The 23,425-nt window shown below is 42.9% G+C and overlaps 1 protein-coding gene across 21 annotated transcripts in view; it reads left to right on the plus strand.

Moving 5' to 3' along the window:
• RYR3 (ryanodine receptor 3) overlaps positions 1-23,425 on the plus strand; it is a 644,727-nt gene that overhangs the window by 196,801 nt on the left and 424,501 nt on the right. For 20 of the 21 annotated variants that reach the window (XM_053280309.1, XM_053280347.1, XM_053280383.1 and 17 more), the window contains 5 exons: positions 8,534-8,698; positions 10,807-10,928; positions 13,733-13,901; positions 16,620-16,755; positions 21,283-21,378. In XM_053280309.1, coding sequence (XP_053136284.1) covers positions 8,534-8,698; positions 10,807-10,928; positions 13,733-13,901; positions 16,620-16,755; positions 21,283-21,378 — 688 coding nt within the window. The remainder of the gene's footprint in view (positions 1-8,533; positions 8,699-10,806; positions 10,929-13,732; positions 13,902-16,619; positions 16,756-21,282; positions 21,379-23,425) is intronic. The other variant, XM_053280418.1, reaches the window with a different exon arrangement.

Consider the following 23,425-nt stretch of genomic DNA (forward strand, 5'->3'; position numbering starts at 1 on the left):
TGGGTAAAAAAAAGGGTTTTCAAATGTTTTTTAAAAATAGCCTGAGATGGGGAGGATAGTAACTCAGCAGGGAGTGCATTCCACAATCTTGGGGCAGCAGCCGAGAATGCCCATCTCTGTGTGACCACCAAACGAGTTGGCGGTAACTGGAGACGGACCTCCTCAGATGACCTTAATGAGTGGTGGGGTTCGTAGCGAAGAAGATGCTCTCTTAAATACCTAGGACCTAAGCCGTTTAGGGCTTTATAAGTTATAACTAGCACTTTGTATTTTGCCCAGAAACCTATAGGCTGCCTTTTCTGTTATCATGGTGCTCCCCCCAGCTATGATCACATGCCAGTGGGGCATCTCCCAGCTGTCCCTGCGCAACACCAGCACACACATGGCTACCACGCGATTATAGCTGGGGTGTGTGTGTGTGCTGCAATAATGAGTGGAGAAGGAGCAGGTATGGACCTGCTCTCTTCCATGTTAAAGGGGCTGTCAAAGCCCTTAGTTTTAAAGAGATTGAGCTGCGATTCAGATACTGAATTGTGTTTAGGCACATTTGTAGTAATGTGTAGGATATATAAGGCTTTTATTTTGCTACTCCATCCCCACCTGCACTGAGCATTTTACTGTGGCAGACGATCATTTTCGGCCGGACCTCAACACCGCCACAGGCCCTCCTTACCAGGCAGCGGATGCTCGAAAAGGGCCCCGCCGCCGCCATTCCTCCTCCCAGGCGGTGAACAGGGAAGTCCTGCCGCCTGTTTCCCTCCCACCTCCAACGTTTCCCACTCACCCCCTTTCCCGCTCCCGCCTCCAGCGGCCAGGCCGAGCTTTGCCACCCCTGCTGCCTCCTCCTCCCCCTTACCCAGGATGGCCTGGCCACCGCAACAACTAATCCTCTTGGGTGCACCTCCGCCGCACAGCCAATCAGCTGGGCGCCGGGACGCACATTCTAAGGCGCACCCAGGAGAATTAAATATATAGATTTTCCTCTTACATGAATTCAGTGTAAGTAACAAATTTGTAACATTATGGACTCTGTTTTTCTGTCTCTTCAACTGTCGGATTCCAATGTATTGACAGTTTTGTTTCAGCATCATATGTGTCTTTTAAAATGCTTTAAAATAGTCATATTGCTCTGTACATAGCTGCTAATGTAATTGCACTGTATGTTGAGTACACAGAACAGACATTGATCAGTTAATTTTATAGATGTGACTTTGAAAGATTTCACTCCCACTTCATTTTAGATAGAGTTTTGTAATCTTTGCTAGTATTCTGAGTGTTGTCCTTACTGCTGATATTCACTGCAAGTACATTTAATTTCACACAGCAATCTCCATCAGCTTGATATGACATAATTTTCCTGTGGTCTGCACACTGTAATGGCATCCCCAAGGAGTATATTGAAATTTCATTTCATCTTGGCATGACAATGTTATCTATTTAGACTTAAATTGGCATTGAAATATGACAGTTGTAATCCAGTGAAGTGAAAAAGGGAATTAACATAGTTAAGACAACCATTATTAAATTCTTTCTTTTGTAATTTTTTTTTAAAAAAGAAATCTTAATTCCCCTTTTCTTAATCATAGTTGACTTTGGGTATAATCCAGCTAAAGGTAGCCATACCTTAGATGAGTATAAATCAATGGGCTGTTGGCATATCTTTAAGTGCTTATGCCTAATTGCTTTCAGTGAGTTTTGAGGATGTAAGTTTTTTTCTAGATTGCACAGAAAGAGCATTTCTTCTTCATGGCTCTGTGCTTCACATGTGTGGGATTTGCGCCTGCCCAGAGACCCGCTCTGGAACCTTCTATAGATTAAAAAACAACATTTTTGGTGGTAGCCCCACCCCCTACATGTATCCATACCTCGACCACTTTGTCTGTCTCCTCAATTGTTCACCAACCACCGCGGAGATCACACCTTTTGCACTGTTTGGGGACTATATATTTTTAAGAATCTTTAAGTACCGCTTTCTGTTACAATTGCTTATTCCTTCTTTTTCTCTGCTTGTTTCTCCTTCTTTTCATTAGCATTATTTCTTTCAATCCACCTCCCCCCTTTCCCTTCCCATTTATGGATAGCAGCAGGATCTTTTTCAAGCATTTTGTTTCCTGCTTGTCCAAACTTCCCACTCCAATAAGCACACAACGTGTTTACTGTGCCTGGGAGAGGAACATAGGGTTGAGACCAGCCTTATCTTTCAGGGCATCACGCGCCAAGTGCACCACAACCGAAGTGTTTATTGTGCCTGGAAGAGGAAGATAGTGTTGAGGCCTGCCTTATCTGCCAGGGCTTCACATGCCAAGTGCTCTGCAACCGAGCCTCGCAACTCCATCTCTCCCTCTGGGAGCAAGAGCTTTCAGCCCGACCCTCTTTGCTTCAGGGCATCACAATTACAGCTCTTCCCGAAATGGCCTCAAATGTGCCTGCTTTACCAGCGTGTCAATTTTCAAGTCTCCGCACATGGGCTCCTTGGCAGTCCCTAACACTGTGGCGAGCCTCTTACTATCGGGATCAAATGTTGCTGCCCAACCCGTTTCTAAGCCTTCCCAGGCTAAGACAAAGCCTAAGACCAAGGTCTCCAAGAAAAAGTGCTCATTAACAGTGACTTCTAGCTTAGAACCAGCAGAAAAGAAGAAAAGGAATCACACTATCCCTCTGTCTAAGCCCGTGAAGGTCCATTGGTCCCTGTTCTACCCTAGATCACAGAACCGGAGCAGTCACTCAATTCCAACTCTTAGCACCAGGAATTACCACCCAGTGAGCCCGATGGGCTCTTTGACCCAGATCTTTACCCAGTCTATGACTCCCAAGAGGGTGATGAAGGGGAGTATCTGCCCTCCCTCCGAGACTGAGGCTCATCACTTCTAGGAACAGAGCACCGACCATGTGACTATCATCCACACTTGCTCTATGGGGAGTACACATGTACTAGTTATGGTGACTACCCCTACTCTGAGGAGGACTATAAATGCCACTGTCACCGTCATGAATTCTGCTCCCATGTCTACTCCTGTCACCAGTACACTAGCAGATATGGGCATGAGACTGTAAGGTATGGGCATGGGACATTTTCGGATTGCAATCAGCCTACCCAGTGTTACCACTCACCATCTCAGTACCGCCACCCACAGTCCTGTAGCAGGTCCCCTTGCAACACATAGGACTGCCTATTACCTTCTCGTGCCCAGAGAAGCTATCAACGTCACTTAGTTTCAGGCAGGAATTCTCCACCACCTATCAAACTTCAAGGGGGAAGCCTGCCATCTAACCAACCCATGATTAAGATGTCAGCTTAATGAGGTGACCACACCTCATCTGCACAACCAGGGAATGTACCTATCCCTGTTAATCTACCACTCTCTATGTCTCATACTGAACCTGATCCAGATGTGGACATGGTCGTTTCCCCTTTGGAATGTGAGTCTGATGCTGAGACACAGACACTACCATTGGATACTCTATCAGACCCCCCGCTTGACCTTTCACACTATGCAGTAGAATCCGATACAAAATTAGACCCTCCCACTGAAGAAATATATATCTATTCAGATCAAATTGAATGCATGGCTAAGGCCCTTGGGACTGAATCACATCAAAATACTACGGCAGCATCTGACTCCATATTTAATCTAATTGAATCAGATACAAAAACTCCATTGTCCTTGCCACTTATTCCTACAATTTTAGAAGTAGTCAAACATGCATGGGAGAAATTGGCTATGGCCTCCCCTACTGCTAGATGCCTGGACCACATGTAAAACACCTAAACTAAGGACTGCACCTTCTTGTTTAAACATCCAGTACCTAACTCAGTGGTAGCAGAAATGTCTCAGTCATGCTCTTGACAAAAACCTTTATCCACACCAGCTGATAAGGACAGACATAAATTAGATACAATTGGGGAAAGGAATGTCTCTCCTGCAGCACTTCAGTTGCGCATTGCCAACTACCAGGCTTATATGGCATGATATTCACACATGCTTTTCAAGAAGCTGTTCATGGATCAAATCATCCAACTGAACCTGTAGGAGGCAGACTTCAATATACTTACAAAAGGACAAAAAATGTAAAGCAGTTGTTCCATTCTGTGTGACACACTGCAGATTGTGCTTCCTGCACTATCTCCACCTCTGTCACCCTGAGGAGACATGCATGGCTTAGATCCACCTCCTTAACTCCTGAGGCAAAATCCAGGACTTACGTTTTGATTGGGAGCACCTCTTTGGAGACAAGACCAACACTCTAGAGCATGTTCAGAAGCTAAGGTCAACAGCTCGTTCAAGAACACTTTAGCAACCATATTGAACAAGGAAACCCAGGAAGTGGAATCAACAATTCACATATAGTAGACCTTATTCAGCACCCTCGGACTCCTACCATACTTCCAAGTACCCGTCTTTTCATAAACTTCTCAGTTAATGCACAGTCAATCGCAGCCAACGGCGAGGCCACCTGCCACCAAATGACAGCCTGTTTACAATAAGATCTGACTACCAGACAAGACTAGTATCATAACTGTCTTGTTGGCAAGAGATTACATCAGACCCCAGGATCCTCTCCATTAGCAAACATGTCTACCTGATAGAATTCACTGAACCACCTACAAGATCCGACTCTCACACAACAGCACCACCACCTTCTCTTCTGGATTCTCCTGCGAAAATGGGCAGTTCAGAAGGTCACCTGAGACTTCCACCATGGTTTCTATTCCAGATGTTTTACAGTGACAAAGAGGGACAGGGGACTAAGACCAACCCCCTACCTTTGTGGCCTTCATATGGTGACCATCTAGATGATTCTTGCACTTTTCCCAGGGTTCCTGGTTAGCATCCCTCGATCTACAGGATGCATATTTCCATATCTCTATATATCCCCAACATCATCAGTACCTTAGCTTCAAAACAGAGGACTACATCTACCAATATACCATTCTCCCCTTTTGGTCTGGCTTCAGCAGCATGCATCTTTACCAAAACCATGGCAGTGGTAGCTGCTTCTCTTTGATGCCAGAGCATACAGATCTCTCTGTTGCCCCTTTCAAAAGCCCACTTAAACACACATGCAGCACAGTAGCCCTTGTACAAAGCTTTGGACTACAGGTCAACCACAAGAAATCACACCTTTGACCCTTAACATGAATATATTTAACTAGCTAGGCCGGGCGCAGAGCATCTGCGCCTCTGACGGTCCACCTAGCCCACTTCTCCCTCCCACAGTTTCTGGCCGGCTTTCAAGCCGGACCCTCCCCTCCTGCTGTGGAGGCAGGCCCGGCCTGGCGCCGCCTCCTCATCCCGGCAGCTGGGCCCACCGCCGCCTCCTACTGGCAGCCCAGCCACCTGCTCACCCCAGTGGCCAGGCTGTATCCGGTGCCGCCTGCTCACCCCGGTGGCTGGACTGGGCCCGCCGCTGCCACCACCACCACCTGCTCACCCCAGCAGTGAGCCACTGGCAGTCTTCCTTGCCATTAAACATTTTCTACAACTTCTCTACCACAAGCGCATCCTAGTCTTTAAGGACAATACAACTACCTCTGTATATATAAACTGCCTGGGTAGAACAAGGTCCAGAAGCCTCCTGCATTTAACTCTAGACCTGTGGAACTTGTGTGTTCTTTACAACATCTTCCTAAAGGACTTTACATACCGAGGAAAGAAAATACGATAGCCAACTCTCTCTGCAGCCAGAAGTACGCATCTCAAAAGTAGCAATTGCACCTAGAGGGTGCTCACAGCCTCTTCAACTGCTGGGGCACTCCGATAACAGACACTTTCATGCCCAACCGACAATGCCACTGTTTCTTCTGCCATGGTGGAGTTGGCCGCGGCTCCGAGGGGGATGCTGTCCTGCCAGAGAGGTGGATGCTCTCCTGTCTCCTGTCAAAACAGTTCATCTACGCTTTCTCCCCCTTTCTGCTAATTCCTCAAGTCCTCCAGAAACTACAGAGCAGCCATGTGCCTTTTGCCTTGCATTCTGATCACACCATGGTGGCTGCGCCAGCCTTGGTTCACAAATCTAACTACTGGTAGGAGGGGCTACTCTCTGCTTCCCATGCCAACCAGATCTACTCCTCTCACCACATTCAAAAGAAGCTCACTCAGACCTCTTCACCCTTTTGCTGACAGCATGACACCTGGCCCCACAAATTCCAAACTAACTGTCTACACTGTTCTTCACAACACATTTAAACCGCCCCCACACCAGACTTACAATGCAAAGTGGAAATGCTTCACAGAATATGCTAAGGGGAATTATCTAGACCCACTACACTCTTCATTGGAGGATGTCCTCACCTACCTCCTGCACTCGAAAAAAGAAGGCTTATCCTCTGCTTCCCTGAAGGTACATCTCATGGCCATCTCAGCCCATCATGTTCTCGGTTCCTTCAAGCGTCCCATGATTAAAATGTTTTTCAAAGATTTAGACCATTTCCTCCTACTCCCAAGCTGGCCCTTTCATGGGACTTATCTCTAGTACTCAACATGCTGACCGCTAAGCCTTTTGAACCCATGGCCACCACAGACCTGCATCTACTTAGCTTTAAAATGATCTTCCTAGTGGCCATCACCTTGACCTACCGTGTTAGAGAGCTCAGGGCTTTCTGAGTGGACCCACCATCCCTCATTTTTTCACAGGGAAAAGTTCTCTCTGATTCCAGATATAACATTTTTACCCAAGATGGTCTCCCAGTTTAATATCTCTCAATAAATCGCCCTTGTGGTCCTTTTTCCTAATCCCACATCACCAGAAGAGTGAAAATGGCACACTCTGGATCTTTGCAGAGCCGTAGCCTTCTATGTGTAAATAACAAGGGAATTTTGAAGGTCCAACTCTCTCTTCATCTGCTATGGAAAGGATAACAAGGGCCTCCAGGTCTCCTTACAAAGGCTCTCATCCTGGTAATGCCCTTGAATTGAGCTTTGTTACCAACTAGCGGATAAGCCTTTACCTGCTTCTCTGCATGCACACACTGCTAGATCCATGGCGACCTCCGCTGCCTTCCTCGTAGGCATTCTGCTGGACACCATCTGCAAGGCAGCCTCCTGGTCTCAGATCTCCACCTTCATCTGGCACTATGCCTTGGATCTGAGGGCAAGAAATTATGCTGCTTTCATCTTCAAGGTCCTCCATATTGCTATGGGAACTTCCTAAGCTATTTCACCACCAGGTAAGATTCTCACTATCTCCCACACATTATTTTTTTTTTTAAAAAATATACATTTCTATACCGCCCCAAACCAAAGTCTCGGGGTGGTTCACAATGATATGATGCACAGAGACCGAAGAACAGGTTGCTTAACTGTAACAATGTTTCTTCGAGTGGTCTTCTGTGTATTCATATGACCCACCCACCTCCCCACTACAACCTGTCGCTCTTATGGTAATGCAGTAGTGGCCACAACTGAGGAGACAGACAAGTATGAATACATGTAGTGGGGGACTACTGCCAAAAATATTGTATTTTAATCTCTAGAAGGTCTTATAGCGGGTCTCTGCTCAGGCACGAATCACACACATGTGAATGCACAGAGGACTACTCGAAGAAACATCATTACAGGTAAGCAACCTGTTATTTTATTTACAATAAGGATTTATAATCTGCCTTTCTATCTGTTCTGATAGTCAAGCTAACAACAAATATAGCAGAACCATAATTAAAAATATGAAATTCATAAGAATAAAATGACCCCATCCCCCCAAATGAATACAGCAGCTGAAGATATTTAAATAATGCTGCTAATCAACAGGCATACTACAACCTCCCCAAATCTTCTCCACGCATGAATTTTGGCCATGTGTGAAAAACTGGACCAGGTGGGCCTTCTGGGGGAGGCACAACTGAGGTATGATAATGAAAAACACTCCATCTCATGTGCTCATCTGTTGAACCTCAAGTGATTGAGGGACATAAAGCAGAACATCTGATGCAAGTGAAGTATGCAAGTAGGAAAAATAAACAACTTAAGAAAAATAAAATGTTCTGTTGAGTAACTTCTGTTCTTAAGCATTAATCAGGAATCGAGGTAACAAATACTGCTCTTCCCTAAGCCCCATTCAATTCTGTAGTGCTATTATCAAAGAGTTTTTTTGGGTTGTTGTGCAACAGCATGTTGCACAAACAATCAGCATAGCTTGCTCTGAGGGTACTTCTTCCTGGACAGTTCCAATTCAGATATCTGCATGCCAAATATGTATTTCCATGTCAGTTTGCACTTCACATAGGCAGTGCTTAGCTGTACAAATGAAGGAACAAGATTGTTGCAGGAAATTCTGCCAGAAAGCATATCTTTATTTCCTTTGGGTGACTTCTTGCTATATTTCCTGTTTAATTCAGATATGGTTAACTGGTGACACGGAAGTTCTCCATACTGTACATTCTTAGTTCATAGCCTAATCCAGTACATATTTACTTGGAAGTATTCTCAAAAAGCTATGAATCTTTTGCTTCTTTTATCACTATTAATACAAGTTTTGTACACAAAATTATGATATGTGGAGCTGATATTCAACTATTTTCTTTTCTGGGATAAAGGAAAAACTGGATTCTGCTCACAAACGTGATATAGATGGCATGGGAGTTCCTGAAATAAAGTATGGTGATTCCATTTGTTTTGTACAGCATGTAACCAGTACTTTGTGGCTGACTTACAAAGCACAGGATGCTAAAACAGTCCGTTTAGGACCACTGAAAAGAAAGGTAAGCAAAATATTTATATTTCTTGTTTTCTAAATGCACAATCATCCAAATGAAAGAGAGGACAGCTGAATGGGTCATAAGGCCATGAAAGTAAGGATCTGAGGGAGCATTGCCCTTTAAGAAGCACTGATTCAACATCTTTGTTTTACATTTTGATAGAATGCTCCACCTGTTAATAGCTTGTGTGCATGGGACAATGTGGGGAAGGGGAGAGGTGTTATATCTGGATCCTAGCTGATAGGTACAGGAGTCCTATATTGCTTTGCTATGGCTTGTTGCACAGAAATGTGCATTTTGCAACATTATGTGCACCCCAGCAGAGGGTTCTTCACTTGCACTTCTCTTAGGGGCTAAATTGGGCCTTTTGGCAGCTGGGTCTACTTGGCCCCTGGTGTACTTGGAATTATGTAGAGTCTCTTCACTTTGCCATTTGGGCTGAGGACAAGATCAACCCTATTGATATCAGTGGAATCTAAATATGTGCATTTGTGCTTGAGTTTGAACCCACTGGCTACTGTGTATTGTCCTTGTACAAACTCTGAAGGAATTGTATGTGCACAGCTGCCTCAGTACTCCCCCAGTACTGCAATTTGCTTTGTTAGACTTTGCTTTTAGTTTCCCCACTCATTCTTTTCTGGAACAAGTAGAGTATTCTTTGTGAGTGCTCTACTCAAGCTATAAGCACTCAAAACATCTCTTAAAAACTGATGTAAATCCTGTAGTATAGGGTACATCAATTGGTTCTAAATCTCTTGCAGTTGTCTCAGCTAAACCTTCCAACTTGTTATGGGATGTTCAGTTTGGATGTATTGTCTGCATAAAATGCATTCAAACCCATGCTAATAAAATACCTGCAAAAACATTGCATTATTCAGGTATTAGAAATTTGGTATTGGTGCAGCTAGCCTGCCCCCACCCCCTATGTATCAATATATCATTCCTTTGGTAAGGTGCTTAGCATTTGAAAGTATTAGTGCTTTGGCTTAGCTTTGGCCCTTCCAGTACAAGGCAGATCTGGCTATGTTCACATGTGCCTTGGTCATATCTAGATTACACTGCAGCAGTATTCTCTGTGTGAGACTGCCCTGGAGCCTGAAACCTCCGCTATTGCCCCCCACTGGGTCGAGGCCAATGGGAGCAAGCTCCCAATCCCCACGTGCTCTGAGGGGACGGGGGCTGAAGCAAAGCAGCCGTGCCGCCGATGTGGGTAGCGAGCAGCGAGTGTGTTGCTATTGGTTGCCATTGGTTGTCTCCAGGCAGAGACAGAAGGTTCCAGCTGCCTGAGGGAAGAAATTTTCTGATTGGACAATGTATCCCTTTGGAACAGAATATAAGGGAGAGTGTAACACTCAAGGGGAGGAGGCTGCTGGCGGGTGGGGTGAGGGTGAGCTGCTGAGTGTTTTAAGAGCCAGGCTAATATGCTAGCAGGGGTGGGTTGGGCAGAAACTGCTAGGGAAAGTCGCAGTGAGGGACCTAATCCTACTCTATCATGCTAGGCCTTGGTAGAGAAGGCTAGCAAGTTTGGTTGTTTGTATTTTGTATACTCTCTCCAAAATTCTGCAGCTGACTATTTTTATCTCTGACAAGGCTGCAAGAGATTGTTACATTGAACCCTTGCAGAGCCTGGAGTGGACAAAGAAAAAGACAAGTACAAAACAAATTACAAACCATAAAACAAAGTGGGAAGGAGTTGTTCCTTCACAACTCTCCTTTGGGTCCCACTTCCCTTTGAGGTGAGGCTGGAGGGTACCTGGAATAGGACATGTTTCATTGCTGCATCCAGGTTTGAACTACTTCCCTCACAGAGCTCAGCTGTCCCTTTCCATTTCTATCTTTTAGGTAGATTGTGAAAATCACTCTTTCACGCTGGCCTTATGGCCTAGCTTGAGGTTACTTTAGGTTTGATGAACTTTTAATCTTGTTTTGTACTTGTTTGTATACGGTGATGTTGTTTCTTTTATTTCTTTTTAATGGTGGTTTTAGATTTTTGATTTGTTGTGGTGCATTCCTTTGAGTGCTTTTTGTGGAAGATTGGTATATAAATCGAAAAATAAGTATATAAAAATAAATTTAATTTAAAAATAAAACATTACTTTGGCTATTTGTAGGTTATATTACATCAAGAAGGACACATGGATGATGGTCTTACATTACAAAGATGTCAACATGAAGAATCCCAGGCTGCTCGAATTATACGCAACACAACAAGATTATTTAGTCAGTTTATTAGGTAAAGAGTGCTATCTAGCTTTGTGATGTTTAGATTATGTCCTCAGTTATAGTCTTACACTTAGACTGATCCTAAGAATGTTATCAATGTATTGATCACAATGGTTTTATTGTTCTGAAGAATTCTTTTTACAATGTCCTTTCACAATGTCATGGTTAATTTTAACTTTGCAAAACAAACTTCACAGCACAGTCCTTCCATCAATAAATCAACTTGATTAATGAATCTACCCCCCCCCACACACACACTGAAGTTAATGGTGTGTTAATATTCCAAATCCCACTCTTTGTTCTGACAGCATGCTTCAAATCTCCTTGGAAAATAAGGCAGGGCATTGTAGAAAAGCAGATTTGTTGATCAATAGTGTTACCACATTTGCTCTGAGGCACAATTGTCACCACACTCGGTGACTATGCTTTGATTTAAATGGGAGAAATTAAGTTGAATTGGATGTAAAATGCTTACAGCTGTTTTGTTAATAAGGTTGCAAGAAAGCTGGACACCGGTAAAGACCACTTCAGTGTTAGAGTACCCCTGAAGGAGAGCAATAGATTCAAGGCAGGTTTCTTGAAAAGCAAAGGCAGACTTTATTGGAAAGCAATAATTTACAAGGCAAACAGCAGTGATTAACTATTTCTTTTTAATTTTTTTTTTTTACATTTTGTATTTTAAAATGCCTTTTCCAGTTCCCCACTCCTCACCCCGCCCCCGAGCTTTCAGCAGAGGTCCTGATTATAAAAGTGTGCATTATCATACAGGAACAGTGGAAAGAAACCGGGGAATTTAGACAGAGAGAAAAAGACCTATGCTAGGCTAGTCTACGGAGCTGGAGAGTAAGGATCAAGGAGATGCTGATGTCCTTTTTGGAAAAGGAGGCAAGTTCTTTAGTTGCAGGACAGGGAACCGAGTCAGTGAGGCTTCTCATGAACTGAGAAGGCAGATGTCAAAACTCCAAATTGCCAGAGTCCACTCACTAGGGGTATGCTGGGGGTATCCAGAAACAGGGGAAACACAAAATGACTTACCCCATGGAGAGAGGGAATGGCTCTCTATGTGCATGTGTAGCAAAAACAAGGAAGGCATGTGTAGCAAAAACAAGGATACTCTCAAAAAGGAAAGCAGAGGATTCTTGATAACAGCATGCACAAGGGATGGGGAGTGAAAGTGCACATTGGGTCTTGGCAACCAACTCTCCTTACAGTAAAAAGTTGGCCTCATGGGTTGATTGAGTGCTCATCAATCCCAGTAATGGTTGGTCTTGATAAAAGGGTTTGATGAGTCTTGGGGTAGCTGAAGTGTCCACCTTTTTCCATCATCCCAGAAGTGAAAGAGGTCAGTGCAGGTTTCTGCCTGCAAGGGTACTTTGAGAAATGGCTGCAGTAGTTCTCAGTATGACTCAGTGGAGCTCTTTCAGGGGCTCTTATCAAAGCAGTACAAAGACCTCAAATGTTTTTTGGTAAACCCACTAAAACTTCTCCAGATCTAATGTGGGTGGGGTGGGGGGAGTCAGTCTGTCGTAGTAAATTATGTTTAGGTTTGGACGCTGAGCGGGGAGAGCGGGCTAAGCCTGCTCTTCCCGCTCACGAACAGGGAGGGAGCCCTGGGCAGCAGGAGCCCTGGGCAGCAGGGGCTGGGGAGCTCAGGGGCCGCACGGCCCCTGGAAGCCCCAGTATGCTCTGCGCGAGCGCGCAGGGCACACTGGGGAGAACCGGGAGCCGGGAGGCTGCTTTTAAGCCTCCTGGCTGGGGGGTCTACTTGCGAGTAGCCGTGGCGCGGAGCCACTACTCACGAGCAGATAGCCCGGGTTTGTAGAGCGCTCACTCTGCAAACCCGGGCTAAGGGTCGGGCTACAGGAGCGGGCTACAGGAGTGGTGGTTCTTACGATCACAAAAATCGGGCTAGGATTTTCCTAGCCCGATTTTTGTGATCATAAGAATAGCCTCTATGTCTTACCAGTCAGCTTTGTGGGCAACTGTAACACTGCAGATGGTATATTCCTGACCCATTGCAAAACTGTTATTCTGGGGCATCAGGAATGTACCCAAGCCAGAATAACTAATTATTTTCCTCATTGACTGGAAGTTATTTAGTGACTGGCAGTCATCCAGGGTTGGACTTTTTGCATAGCATAGTGGTTAGAGTGTTGGACTAGGACCGGGAAGACCTGAGTTTGAATCCCCATTCAACCATGAAACTCACTGGGTGACTCTGGGCCAGTCATGTCTCTCTCAGCCTAACCTACCTCACAGGGTTGTTGTGAGGATTAAAATAAACATGTACACTGCTCTGAGCTTCTTTGAGAAAGAGCAGGATATAAATGTAATAAACAAACCAACAAACCTCTCCTCTATCCCTAGACTGGAGTCACTGAGTTTCTTTGAAGCAGAGATGCTCTAGAAAGATAACATTTTTTTCTCCCACTAGATGCTCAGTAAGACAGTTCTTTCATCGCACCATATTACTGGATACATTTCAGCTAGTCTGCCCCAATCTTTTTTATATTCTAAAGTTAGTAGTTACAATGATTTTTTCTAGAATGTGCAAGGGTGTGGAGACTCCCCTTTGATGTCTGGGGCTATCCTGTCCAACAGTCCATAAGGAAATCATAATCCATGTTTTTAGATTGTCCTGCTTTGAACCAGGTTATACCAAATATTCTGTGTATGAGGAATAATATTTTAAAACTGAAAATTTTTTGAATCCCTAAAATTTAAAGTAATAATTTAAAATTGAAGTCATTTTAGATGATTATTACTAATTTACTTTGTTGATAATTGCTTGCTTTATCTTTCTGTTGTGTTTAGTGGAAATAACAGAACTCCAACTCCCATTACCCTGCCTATTGAAGAGGTTCTTCAGACTCTGCAAGACTTGATTACATATTTTCTGCCTCCAGAAGAAGAGCTAGAACATGAAGATAAACAAAACAAACTTCGCTCACTCAAGAACAGACAAAATCTGTTCAAAGAAGAGGTTAGAAGGGCTTACTAGAAAGTTTGAACTTGTAAATGACATAGGAAGCTGCCTTCTACTCAGTCAGACTGTTGGTCCATCTTGCTCAGTATTGTCTACACAAACTGGCAGTGGCTTCTCCAAGGTTTCAGGCAGTAGTCTCTCTCAACCCTATCTTGGAGATGCCAGGGAGGGAATTTGGAACCTTCTGCAGGCAAGCAGGCAGATGCTCTTCCCAGAGCAGCCCCATCCTTTGAGGGGAATATCTTACCGTTCTGACACAGGTAGTCTCTCATTCAAATGCGAAGCAGGGCAGACCCTGCTTAGCAAAGGAGACAATTATGATTTTACCTTACCAGCATTTCTGTAATGTGCTATTTTGTTTTAATTAACCAATTCTCTCAAAGTACATGGGCAAGGATTTTTAATATACCGTATTTTACGGACTATAAGACGCTACGGACTATAAGACGCACCTTAATTTTAATCCAGTTTTTCAGAGTTTTAACATATTAAACTGTTAAAACATATAAGACGCTCCTGAATTTTGGCGGATATTTTTCGAGGAAAAAAGTGAGTCTTATAGTCCATAAAATACGGTAAGTATTTGTTAAGTCTGTTAAGATTATATTTTTCATCCAGGATATATGTAGGAAGAAGTGAAAAATGAACCTCACTCTCATCTGCTGTCTCCTCACTATGGAGAGAAGTGAACCACCAAATAAGTAAACATTTGTTTGAATGCAGGATCTTGCTGATATTTCAATATTAAGTATTATCCCTTGTTCAAATAAATGTGTGTGCCCCAGTTTGATTAGCAGTGAAGGAGTGAGTGAAGAGTCGGGGAGAAGTGCACAAAGGGAAAGCTCAAGCACCACTTTCAATCTTACTCAAGGTACAAATGGTAGGATGGGATGGGATGGTAGGAGGTATGGATGGGATGGTAATGTTTAGAGTAGGGCATCTCTCTTCAATCATTGGAAGGTTTTAAAAAGCTATATTCCCAGTTCATCGGGGGGGCAGCGGGGGGGGGGGAACATTTGTAATGCTGAAATGTGGAGAATCCAGTTTTCAATACATGGTTAAATTCAGCACCATGATTATATGATCTTCATATAGTTTTGGCAATATGACTATTTAATATTTTAATGGATGTACTGCACATTAAGAAGTCTGGGGTTTTTTAAAGTAAATTGTTTTGCTTTAGCATTTATTCTAATGTACATCACTACATAATTAGATGTCCATAATTTAAGTGAAGAAATAATTTGCTGAATGCAAATTTGGTGTCTGAGAATACTTTGAAGACAACTATTCATAACATACAGCATACTTCTGTTATATCCTGATTGACAAGGAACAAATAAGTGAGTGAGTTTTGGTAGAAAGTATTTATAGTTTAGATTAATGAATATATAAGATGTTAAAAACAATTACTGGTCATGATCAATCTCTCAGATGTGCATATTTGCGTATGGAAAGTTATCTGCGTAGCGCTCACTGGAGCTCTTTAAGTCCTCCTTTCTTACAGTCTTTGACTGGTCACATGTAGTGCAGAGAATGCCCCCAGCCCCATCTCTGAAATGCATGATTCCATAGAGCAATCCAGCCACCTTTCTCTGCACAAGCAAGCCGCTTCTTCTTCAACATGAGTACTTTGCATTCCTGAATCAGGGCCACTGAATGTCAGTAGGCACTAGTGGAGTTATCAGGGTCCATATTAGATGTGGCATGTGAGATCCATGATGTTATCTCCAATGTATTTTTGTTTGTTTGTTTGTTTGTTTAAAAGTAGTTGTGCAGAGTGAGGGGCAGAATTTGGATCAGACCTGTGACACTGGGGGGGGGGGATTTCCTTCCCCAACACACCCATAATGTTCCTATTTAAATCTCCATCTCCAATGTTGCTATTAGCCATGTGGGGAGGAAAAGAAGGTTTGCTTCTAATGCTAATGGAAGGTAATTTAAATTAGGGAAATCTTGTGTGTAAAGAAAAGGTTTAAATTTCTCTGCCCCGAGCATCATAGCCTCAGTCCAAATCACACACATCCCATGCGTAAGCAAAGTAATGGAACACAGTGGCCACTTTTGCATGTAACGTGGAGCCACTCCCCCACTCTCCTGACCAAATTCAGATGTCACAGAGAGCTCCTTCTCTGCAGTCAGTGAAACTTCACAGAGGAGGGGAAACTGGCTGCCTGGGCTTCCTTCTTGACATAAGGACAGACTCAGCCGCCAATAGCAGCTGGAGCAAGGAAGGAGCTTCCTCCTCAACTCTGTTTGCAAAACAGTCAGATTGCGGTGCTGTGTTTGGACAAAATGTTGGCATCTCTAAACCAGAGGTCTAGATGGCAAAACTCGCTACAAATTGAAGGTACAAATCAGAGTCTGGGGAGGGAAACCATGGGACAGTTTTCTGTCATAAATGCAGTTGCCCGCATTCGGACATACAGAAATTGAAACCAGAGGCCTCTTCACCTCCGGTTTTGTGTTATGTTTGAATGCTGCCAGTGTCTGTTTTGACGCTCAGTGTGTCACTATGAGAAGTTTACACATACCTCCCGTTTAGTAGCTGAATATACTGCATGAAGTGGGGATGGATCATACCCAGCATTTTAAAGCTCAATATTGTATTTGAAACAGAATGCTTTTAAACATTTCTTTTATTGAATGGTTAAAAATGTGAAGGAATACATTTCTGGGCATACAAACGTATTTTAATTTATGGTGTTTTTATAGGGGATGCTGGCACTGGTTTTGAACTGCATTGATCGCTTGAACGTCTACTATAGTACTGCTCATTTTACAGGGGTTGGCAGAGAGGAAAATGGTACAGCATGGAAAGAAATTCTTAATCTTCTTTATAAATTGCTAGGTGAGTTCTATAGCTATTCAAGATCACTTCCTCCTATTAAACTTATTAACACATACTCTACCAAAAAATTTAAAAGCATTGTCCTTTAAATTTTAAAGGAATACTTTGAATGATTTTCCTCATCATATCAGCCAGCATTATTAAAATGTATTTTCCAGCTTATGTTATGTTTGTTTATGTCATGGGATGAAGAGTGAGTTAAGGAGCAGGTTGATTAAAAATATATAGGCAATGTGACCATGTATTTGCTTTTTTCATAGGGGTCAATTAAAATGAAACAGAATTGTATTTTAGTAACCATGTAGATAATCATCTTTACAATAAACATAAAAATAGCCTTTCAAATTTTTCATCCCACTCAGAAAAACTATCTGTTTTCCCAGAATCTAATTATATTCTAATATGTAATACAAGTAACATTGTATAATATAGTTTTAGTGTACAGGCAAACCTGATCCATTTACTATGACTACTTTTATTCATATAGTCCTATGAAGGACAAATGATTTTCTTGCAACTTAGAGAAGTGGGGTCTTTCCCTTTTGGATTCAGAAATTATTCATGTTTCTGTTGGGGAGCGATGAGGAAGAGAAAATATGGAGGCTCTTGCACACAAATTAGGAAGAAAGTAGGCCATAATGGGACACAGTCAACTGATTTAGAAAATGAATACTTCATCGTCTGTTTTCTCCTTCATTCTGCTTATATTTTGCTTGACAGGACTGCTGTGATCCCTTCATTCAATATTTGCATACAATTATATGTCTCCCTAGTAGCTGTAATAACTGTGGTAGATATTGGGCTACTGTAGACCGGTGATTAAGATAGCTGTTTTTATCTCAGCCTGCAGAAACCTGCAGAACTTTCCATTACCATCCATGTAATGATGCTGCTGAATAATAATAATTATATATTCTATAGTGCCTTTAAATGAGTAGGTGGACTGAAAGTGCCATTGCCCACCATCCTGTGAGTTTCCCTGCAGCTGTGTGGAATCCTCATACCCAGAAATGTGAAAAACTTGGAGATAGCTTTTACAAATGTACTCTCTCTTTCCATCTGTTCCTAAGATATGCAAGCCTGGTTTTATTCAAAATGTGTTAACCAGCACTGGATTTTTTTAATTTAACCTACAGTGGTCCAGAATGCTATAAGACACAAATGAGATAAAGTAATACTAGATCAACACTGTGGCACAATATATTTTACTGAAAAGCTCTTTCTTCATTCATTCTGAGTTAATATTATAATAATATAAAAATATTTCTAATACTTTTCTTGTCATTTATTTCTAGTGTAAAAGATTAGAGGAGTTTAATGTGCTTTAAGTTGTTAAATATGTTTATATGAAGGTTGTTCATTGGAGACCATTGGGGCAATGTAAATAGGTTTTTATGAATGCAGTTAGTATCAGCAAAGTTGTTAGATCCAGAAATGATGGCTTAATTATATCAAATGCTCATCTAGTGTGAATAACTTTTGGGGCTCCCTAAGATTATCGATAGATAGATCTTTATTCAGTTACTGACCAGAAAAGGGAGAGAGAAAATACAGGAGGACTGTGAATAAGCGAATCTGCAGATAATGAATCTGCAGATAACAAGGTTCTACTGTATATCAGAATCTCAAGAAAAACATCAGAGCACAACAGTATCCAACAGCTATAATACAGAGAGGTTAAAGGGCTGTAGAAGATATAATAACTTGTCAATCCTATTAGCAATCAAAATAAATTGGTTTTGGTTTTTATCTGTTCTGTTTTGGCACAAATCTGAAACACCCCCATTCAGTCCTCGTTCAAAATCAACCAATCCTAAACACCCCAATTTTGTTCTTTGTTCGAAATTGCAAAATCTGAATCTGAAACATTTTGTATTTTAAAAAATGGCCCTGGGCAAAACTAGTGGGTGGGGGTGGTAGTGCCCAATTAGTGGAAGCTACCAGCCAAATTTCAGAGGAATTGGGCAAAGGGCTGATTTTTGGTGAATTTTTGAAGTTTAAGATTTTCCCCTTAGGGAATAATGGAGGTTTCAGGAAAAGTATGGCTTCATGTCAGGGGGAAAGGGGGTGGCCCAGAGCAGAGTAGGGTGGGTGGTAATGCCCAGTGGGGCAAGGAAGCTACCACAATTTTTTCAAAGGAATTGGGCAAAGGGCTGGTTTTTGGTGATTTTTTGAAGTTCATGCGTTTTTAAGATTCTTCCCCATAGGGAATAATGGAAGTTTCAGTAGCCCCATAACTCCAGCTGGGGGGCACTGGGATGGCCTGGAGTGAGTGGCGGTGTAGTGCACATAGGGTGCCAACCACCCCCATACCCACAAGCCCGTGGGGTATAGGGTTTGGTTGTTTCTGAGGTGTTCTGAATGTAGATTCTCTGGTAGCATATGAGAGAGGATTCATGGTTTATCATTGAAAATCTCATATGCTACCAGAGAACACTTGCTATGCTAGTGCTACATATGACATATGCTACACTCAGAACACTTCAGAAAAAACAAAATCCAGGGGTGGTTGGCACCCTCTGTGCAGTACACCACCACTCACTCTGGGCCACTCCAGCACCGCCCCCCCCCAGTGCAGTTATGGGGCTGCTGAAACCTCCATTATTCCCTATGGGATAAAACCTTAAAGATGCATAAACTTCAGAAATCAATTTAAAATCAGGGCTTTGGCTAACTCCTTTGTAATCTGGGTGGTGGGCAGGCACCCCTTGGGGTGCTAATGTCCAACCCACTTCTCTGGCCCCCTTTCTGCCCCAAATCTGCCACAAAGACATGCAAACTTCAACAACCCCTCACTCCCCCAAGCCCACACTCCACTGCTGCAACTCCAGACCCCACACTCCATTGCTGCAACCCCCAAGCCCATGCTCCATTGCTGCAACACCAGACCCCACGCTCCATTGCTGCAACCCCAGACTCCATGCTTCACTGCTGCAACCCCGACCCCATGCTCGACTGATGCAGCACCCGACCCCATGCTCCACTGCTACAACCCCCAACCCAACACTCCACTGCTGCAACCCCAGACCCCATGCTTCACAATAATCTACACAATCACTAGATGCTCCCACACAGAACCCCTGTTTAAACTTCTTCTAAACTAAACCATAACACAGAACTTTTAAAATTAAATTGCAACCCCAAACCTCCCTCCAACTTGCCTCCCCAAATTCACTTACAACCCCAAATCTCTCTCCAACTTGCCTCCCCACTCACTAAGGACACTGGTGGCTGCTGGCACAGGGCACAGTCAGGCAGTGATTCTCTCAAGGGGGTGGGAAACAAAATCTTCTTGAACAAAAAAGCAAACAATGCAGCAGCAGATTAATCCATTCCCAGGCAGGCATGCAGTAGCCATAGCAGGCTTGCATGCTGGGCTCAGGCTGGTAGCAAGGCAAGCATGGCATCATGGAAACTTGAGTTTAGACATGCAATGCAAAACTAGTTCTTTCTCTCTTGAATGAGGCAGCCAGAAGGGCAGAAGCAAGTGACTGAGTAACTAAGTTGTTGATGAATTGAACCAAACTCGCCCCCTCCTCCTCAAAGCAATCAGCCCAGAGTGAAAACAGGGTATTGTCTGTTAGAGCTAGCAATGGTTAATCAGAATTTCTTAGCACATAATTGCATTACAATACAACACATTCCAAGGAAATGAACTTCCTCAGGGATGCTGTGCCTGCTTTTTGCATATCTTATCTTCTGCTAATCTCTTCTTGACAGACACTCACTGCCTTGCTAGTTGCTGCAGTCAGGAGACCAAAGGTCCGAAATTTTTTCCGAAGAACAAAACTTCAGCTCTGAAATGGGGTCATTTCGATTTGAATACAAAAAAAATGTTTTTAATTTTTTCATTACTATTTGTATACAAAATGTCCGAAAATGGAATTTTGGGGCACAAAACATTTTGTTGCCTAATCGAAATGCACAAACCTAATTATATGTAACCTCAGTGTCTTGATCCAAAAGTAAATAGCTAATACAAGATTGATCTGAATGACCATAACCATTTCTTAGATATGGATCAATAAGAGCAATCCAAAAGTCATTATGAAATTTACTATATAATAAAATACGAGTACCACTTTATCACCATACAAGGATGTGCTGAATATTTTTTGTATCTGCCCTCTAATACTTTTAAGATCATTAAATATAATAATCAACATATAATTAAATATAATAATCAACAGGGCTCAGGGAATCCACTAGTTTGCTTGTCTGTGATGAGTGAAAAATGATGCCTGGCGAGCAAAAAAAATCCAAATGGGCAAGGTACCAACATAGCTCAACAAGTAAAACGTTTCTATCTGGCTGGTGAACAGAGCCAACATTTCTTGACCCCTTATCATCAGTTATCCACAGTGGCATGGCCATTTAGGTCATGTTAAGTATTAGCAGTTGAATAAGTAATAAAGTTAATATCAACATGTATTCACAGAAACACGACAGAAGTTTATATTTTTGCATTTTACTAAAACACTGTATTTCTACTCATTTGACTGGTATTCTCAATTTTTTTTCTTTCAGCTGCTCTCATTCGTGGTAACAGAAACAATTGTGCTCAGTTTTCTAATAATCTAGACTGGTTAATTAGTAAATTGGACAGACTAGAATCTTCTTCAGGTAAGATATGCTTTTAAGCTAGTGCTAGTTTTCGTTGTTGCATATGAAAAGAACTTTCCCCTAGTACTTCCAGTGCTCATCACTTCCAACTTATCCAGTGAATTAGGTCCTGAAATAATTTTATGTATCATGCTTGAATTCACTGGTCAGATGCTGCTATGTTCAGAAATCAAAACAGTATTTAGTGCTTGGGTATTAGAGGGTCTCATACATTTCATGGCTTAACAAAATACCTCAACTGTATAATAAAATATATTAAGGTTGTTCATATGACTGCTAGGGCTAGGGGAAGGCAGGATACTGCCTACTTTCCCCAATACAATCTCGAGCCCGACCAGGGCTCTGCTGCTCGTGCACCCACATAAGTGGCAGGGTGGCGGGTGGCGGGGCAATCGGGAGCTGAGGGGCAGGCAACCCAGCTTCCTGGAATTCCATAATGCACCACGTAAGTAGCACAGTACATTGGAGGATTTCCCACTGCCAAGCAGCAACTTCCCTCCGGCTCTATGAAAGCTCAGGCTGCTGACAGCCCGGGGAGGAGCTGCTGGCAGCCAGAACTTACACAACGACCCAGGCGTGAGATAGGAGGCATGCATATGCCTTCCTACATCACTTTTACCTGAAGTTTGAAGCTACCTACCTGGACTACAACTCTCCTACCTGGGTAGTGCTAGTCATTGAGGCTCTTCTCACGATCATTTAGAAGAGCCTCTAGGGGGGTTGTGGGGAGAGCGGGCTTAGTCCGCTCTCCCCACAGATGAGCAGCAGTCTGCTCTGGACGGCCACAGCAGCCATCCACACGACTGCGAGCTCTGTCACGGAGCCTGCCAGGGCTGGGGAGTTTGGCGGCTGTGTGGCCCCCAGAAGCTCCAGCAAGCATTCCCTGCGCAAGCATGCCGGGCATGCTGGAGAGACCCCTGAGCCAGGAGGCTAGTTTTCAGCCTCCTGGTTGGGGGTCTACTCATGAGTAGCCGAAGTGTGGAGCCACGCCGCAGCAACTCATGAGCAAAAAAACCCAGCTTTGCGGAGCACCCGCTCCGCAAACCCATTTTAAGAGGAGGGTTACTTTGGTGGGTTAACCGTCTGGAGGCCACTGGGTTTGCCTGCGAGCCCGGTGATTCACACGGTCAGGTGAAATTGGGCTAGACTCTCCTAGCCTGATTTTGCCTGATCATCGGATTAGCCTCATTATGTGACAAATCATATTTTTGAAATAGAATGCGAAATTTAAATATGTTCACCAAAGCTCAACCACTTAAGGGTGGATGCAATTCTGAAAATCAGCACAGATGTTGTGGACACTGTTGTAAATAACATACTAGAAGTCCTGATCATTATGACTTGAGCTTTGGTTGTCATCTTGGAAAAATTGCTGCCAAAAATAGTTTTTCACATATATTATTCAAACTGTTATTATTCAAACTGGAAAATGTTAAATATGAACATAGTAGAGCATCAAATTCTCTATTAAAATGTGGTATTCGGTGTAGAGCTCAACCAACAGCTTTGCCATAAAGTGAAGTTTTCCGTGGAACACTACTTCATGGTGACTGCACCATCCCTGTTTTTTGTCTGTAGCTCACTCAAACATTTCCTGCAAAACTGAACTTAAATATAATTATGGAACATGAAATTTACCATCAGTAACAAGAGGGGGTTTCCCACTTCTTTTTTGTGATTCAAGGAAAGCATGGAGGGCAGAGTGCACGCAGTTCATTAACACGCTCATTTCCACACCACTCAAAAGGTAACGTTCCAGCGCTTTTTTTTTTTTAAAGACATGGTATCCCTATTAGGCCTAACTCACAAGCTGCAATTTAGAAAAAAATACTTATTTTTTCACAGCTTGTTTTGTACAGAGAGTATCCAGTTCATAACTTTTCTCAAAGATATCACCTTCATCAAAATCAGAATGTTGAAATTCAGTGGCAATGTTGGACTTTCCTCCTTCATTTTTAGTTTCAAGTGACTGAAGATGGCTCATGTTCTTTTCTTACCATTTGTTGACATTCCACCAAGCAGTTATGATGCTGTGTATTCATTTTAC

This window comes from Hemicordylus capensis, chromosome 1, assembly GCF_027244095.1.
Source record: "Hemicordylus capensis ecotype Gifberg chromosome 1, rHemCap1.1.pri, whole genome shotgun sequence".
Taxonomy (NCBI): domain Eukaryota; kingdom Metazoa; phylum Chordata; class Lepidosauria; order Squamata; family Cordylidae; genus Hemicordylus; species Hemicordylus capensis.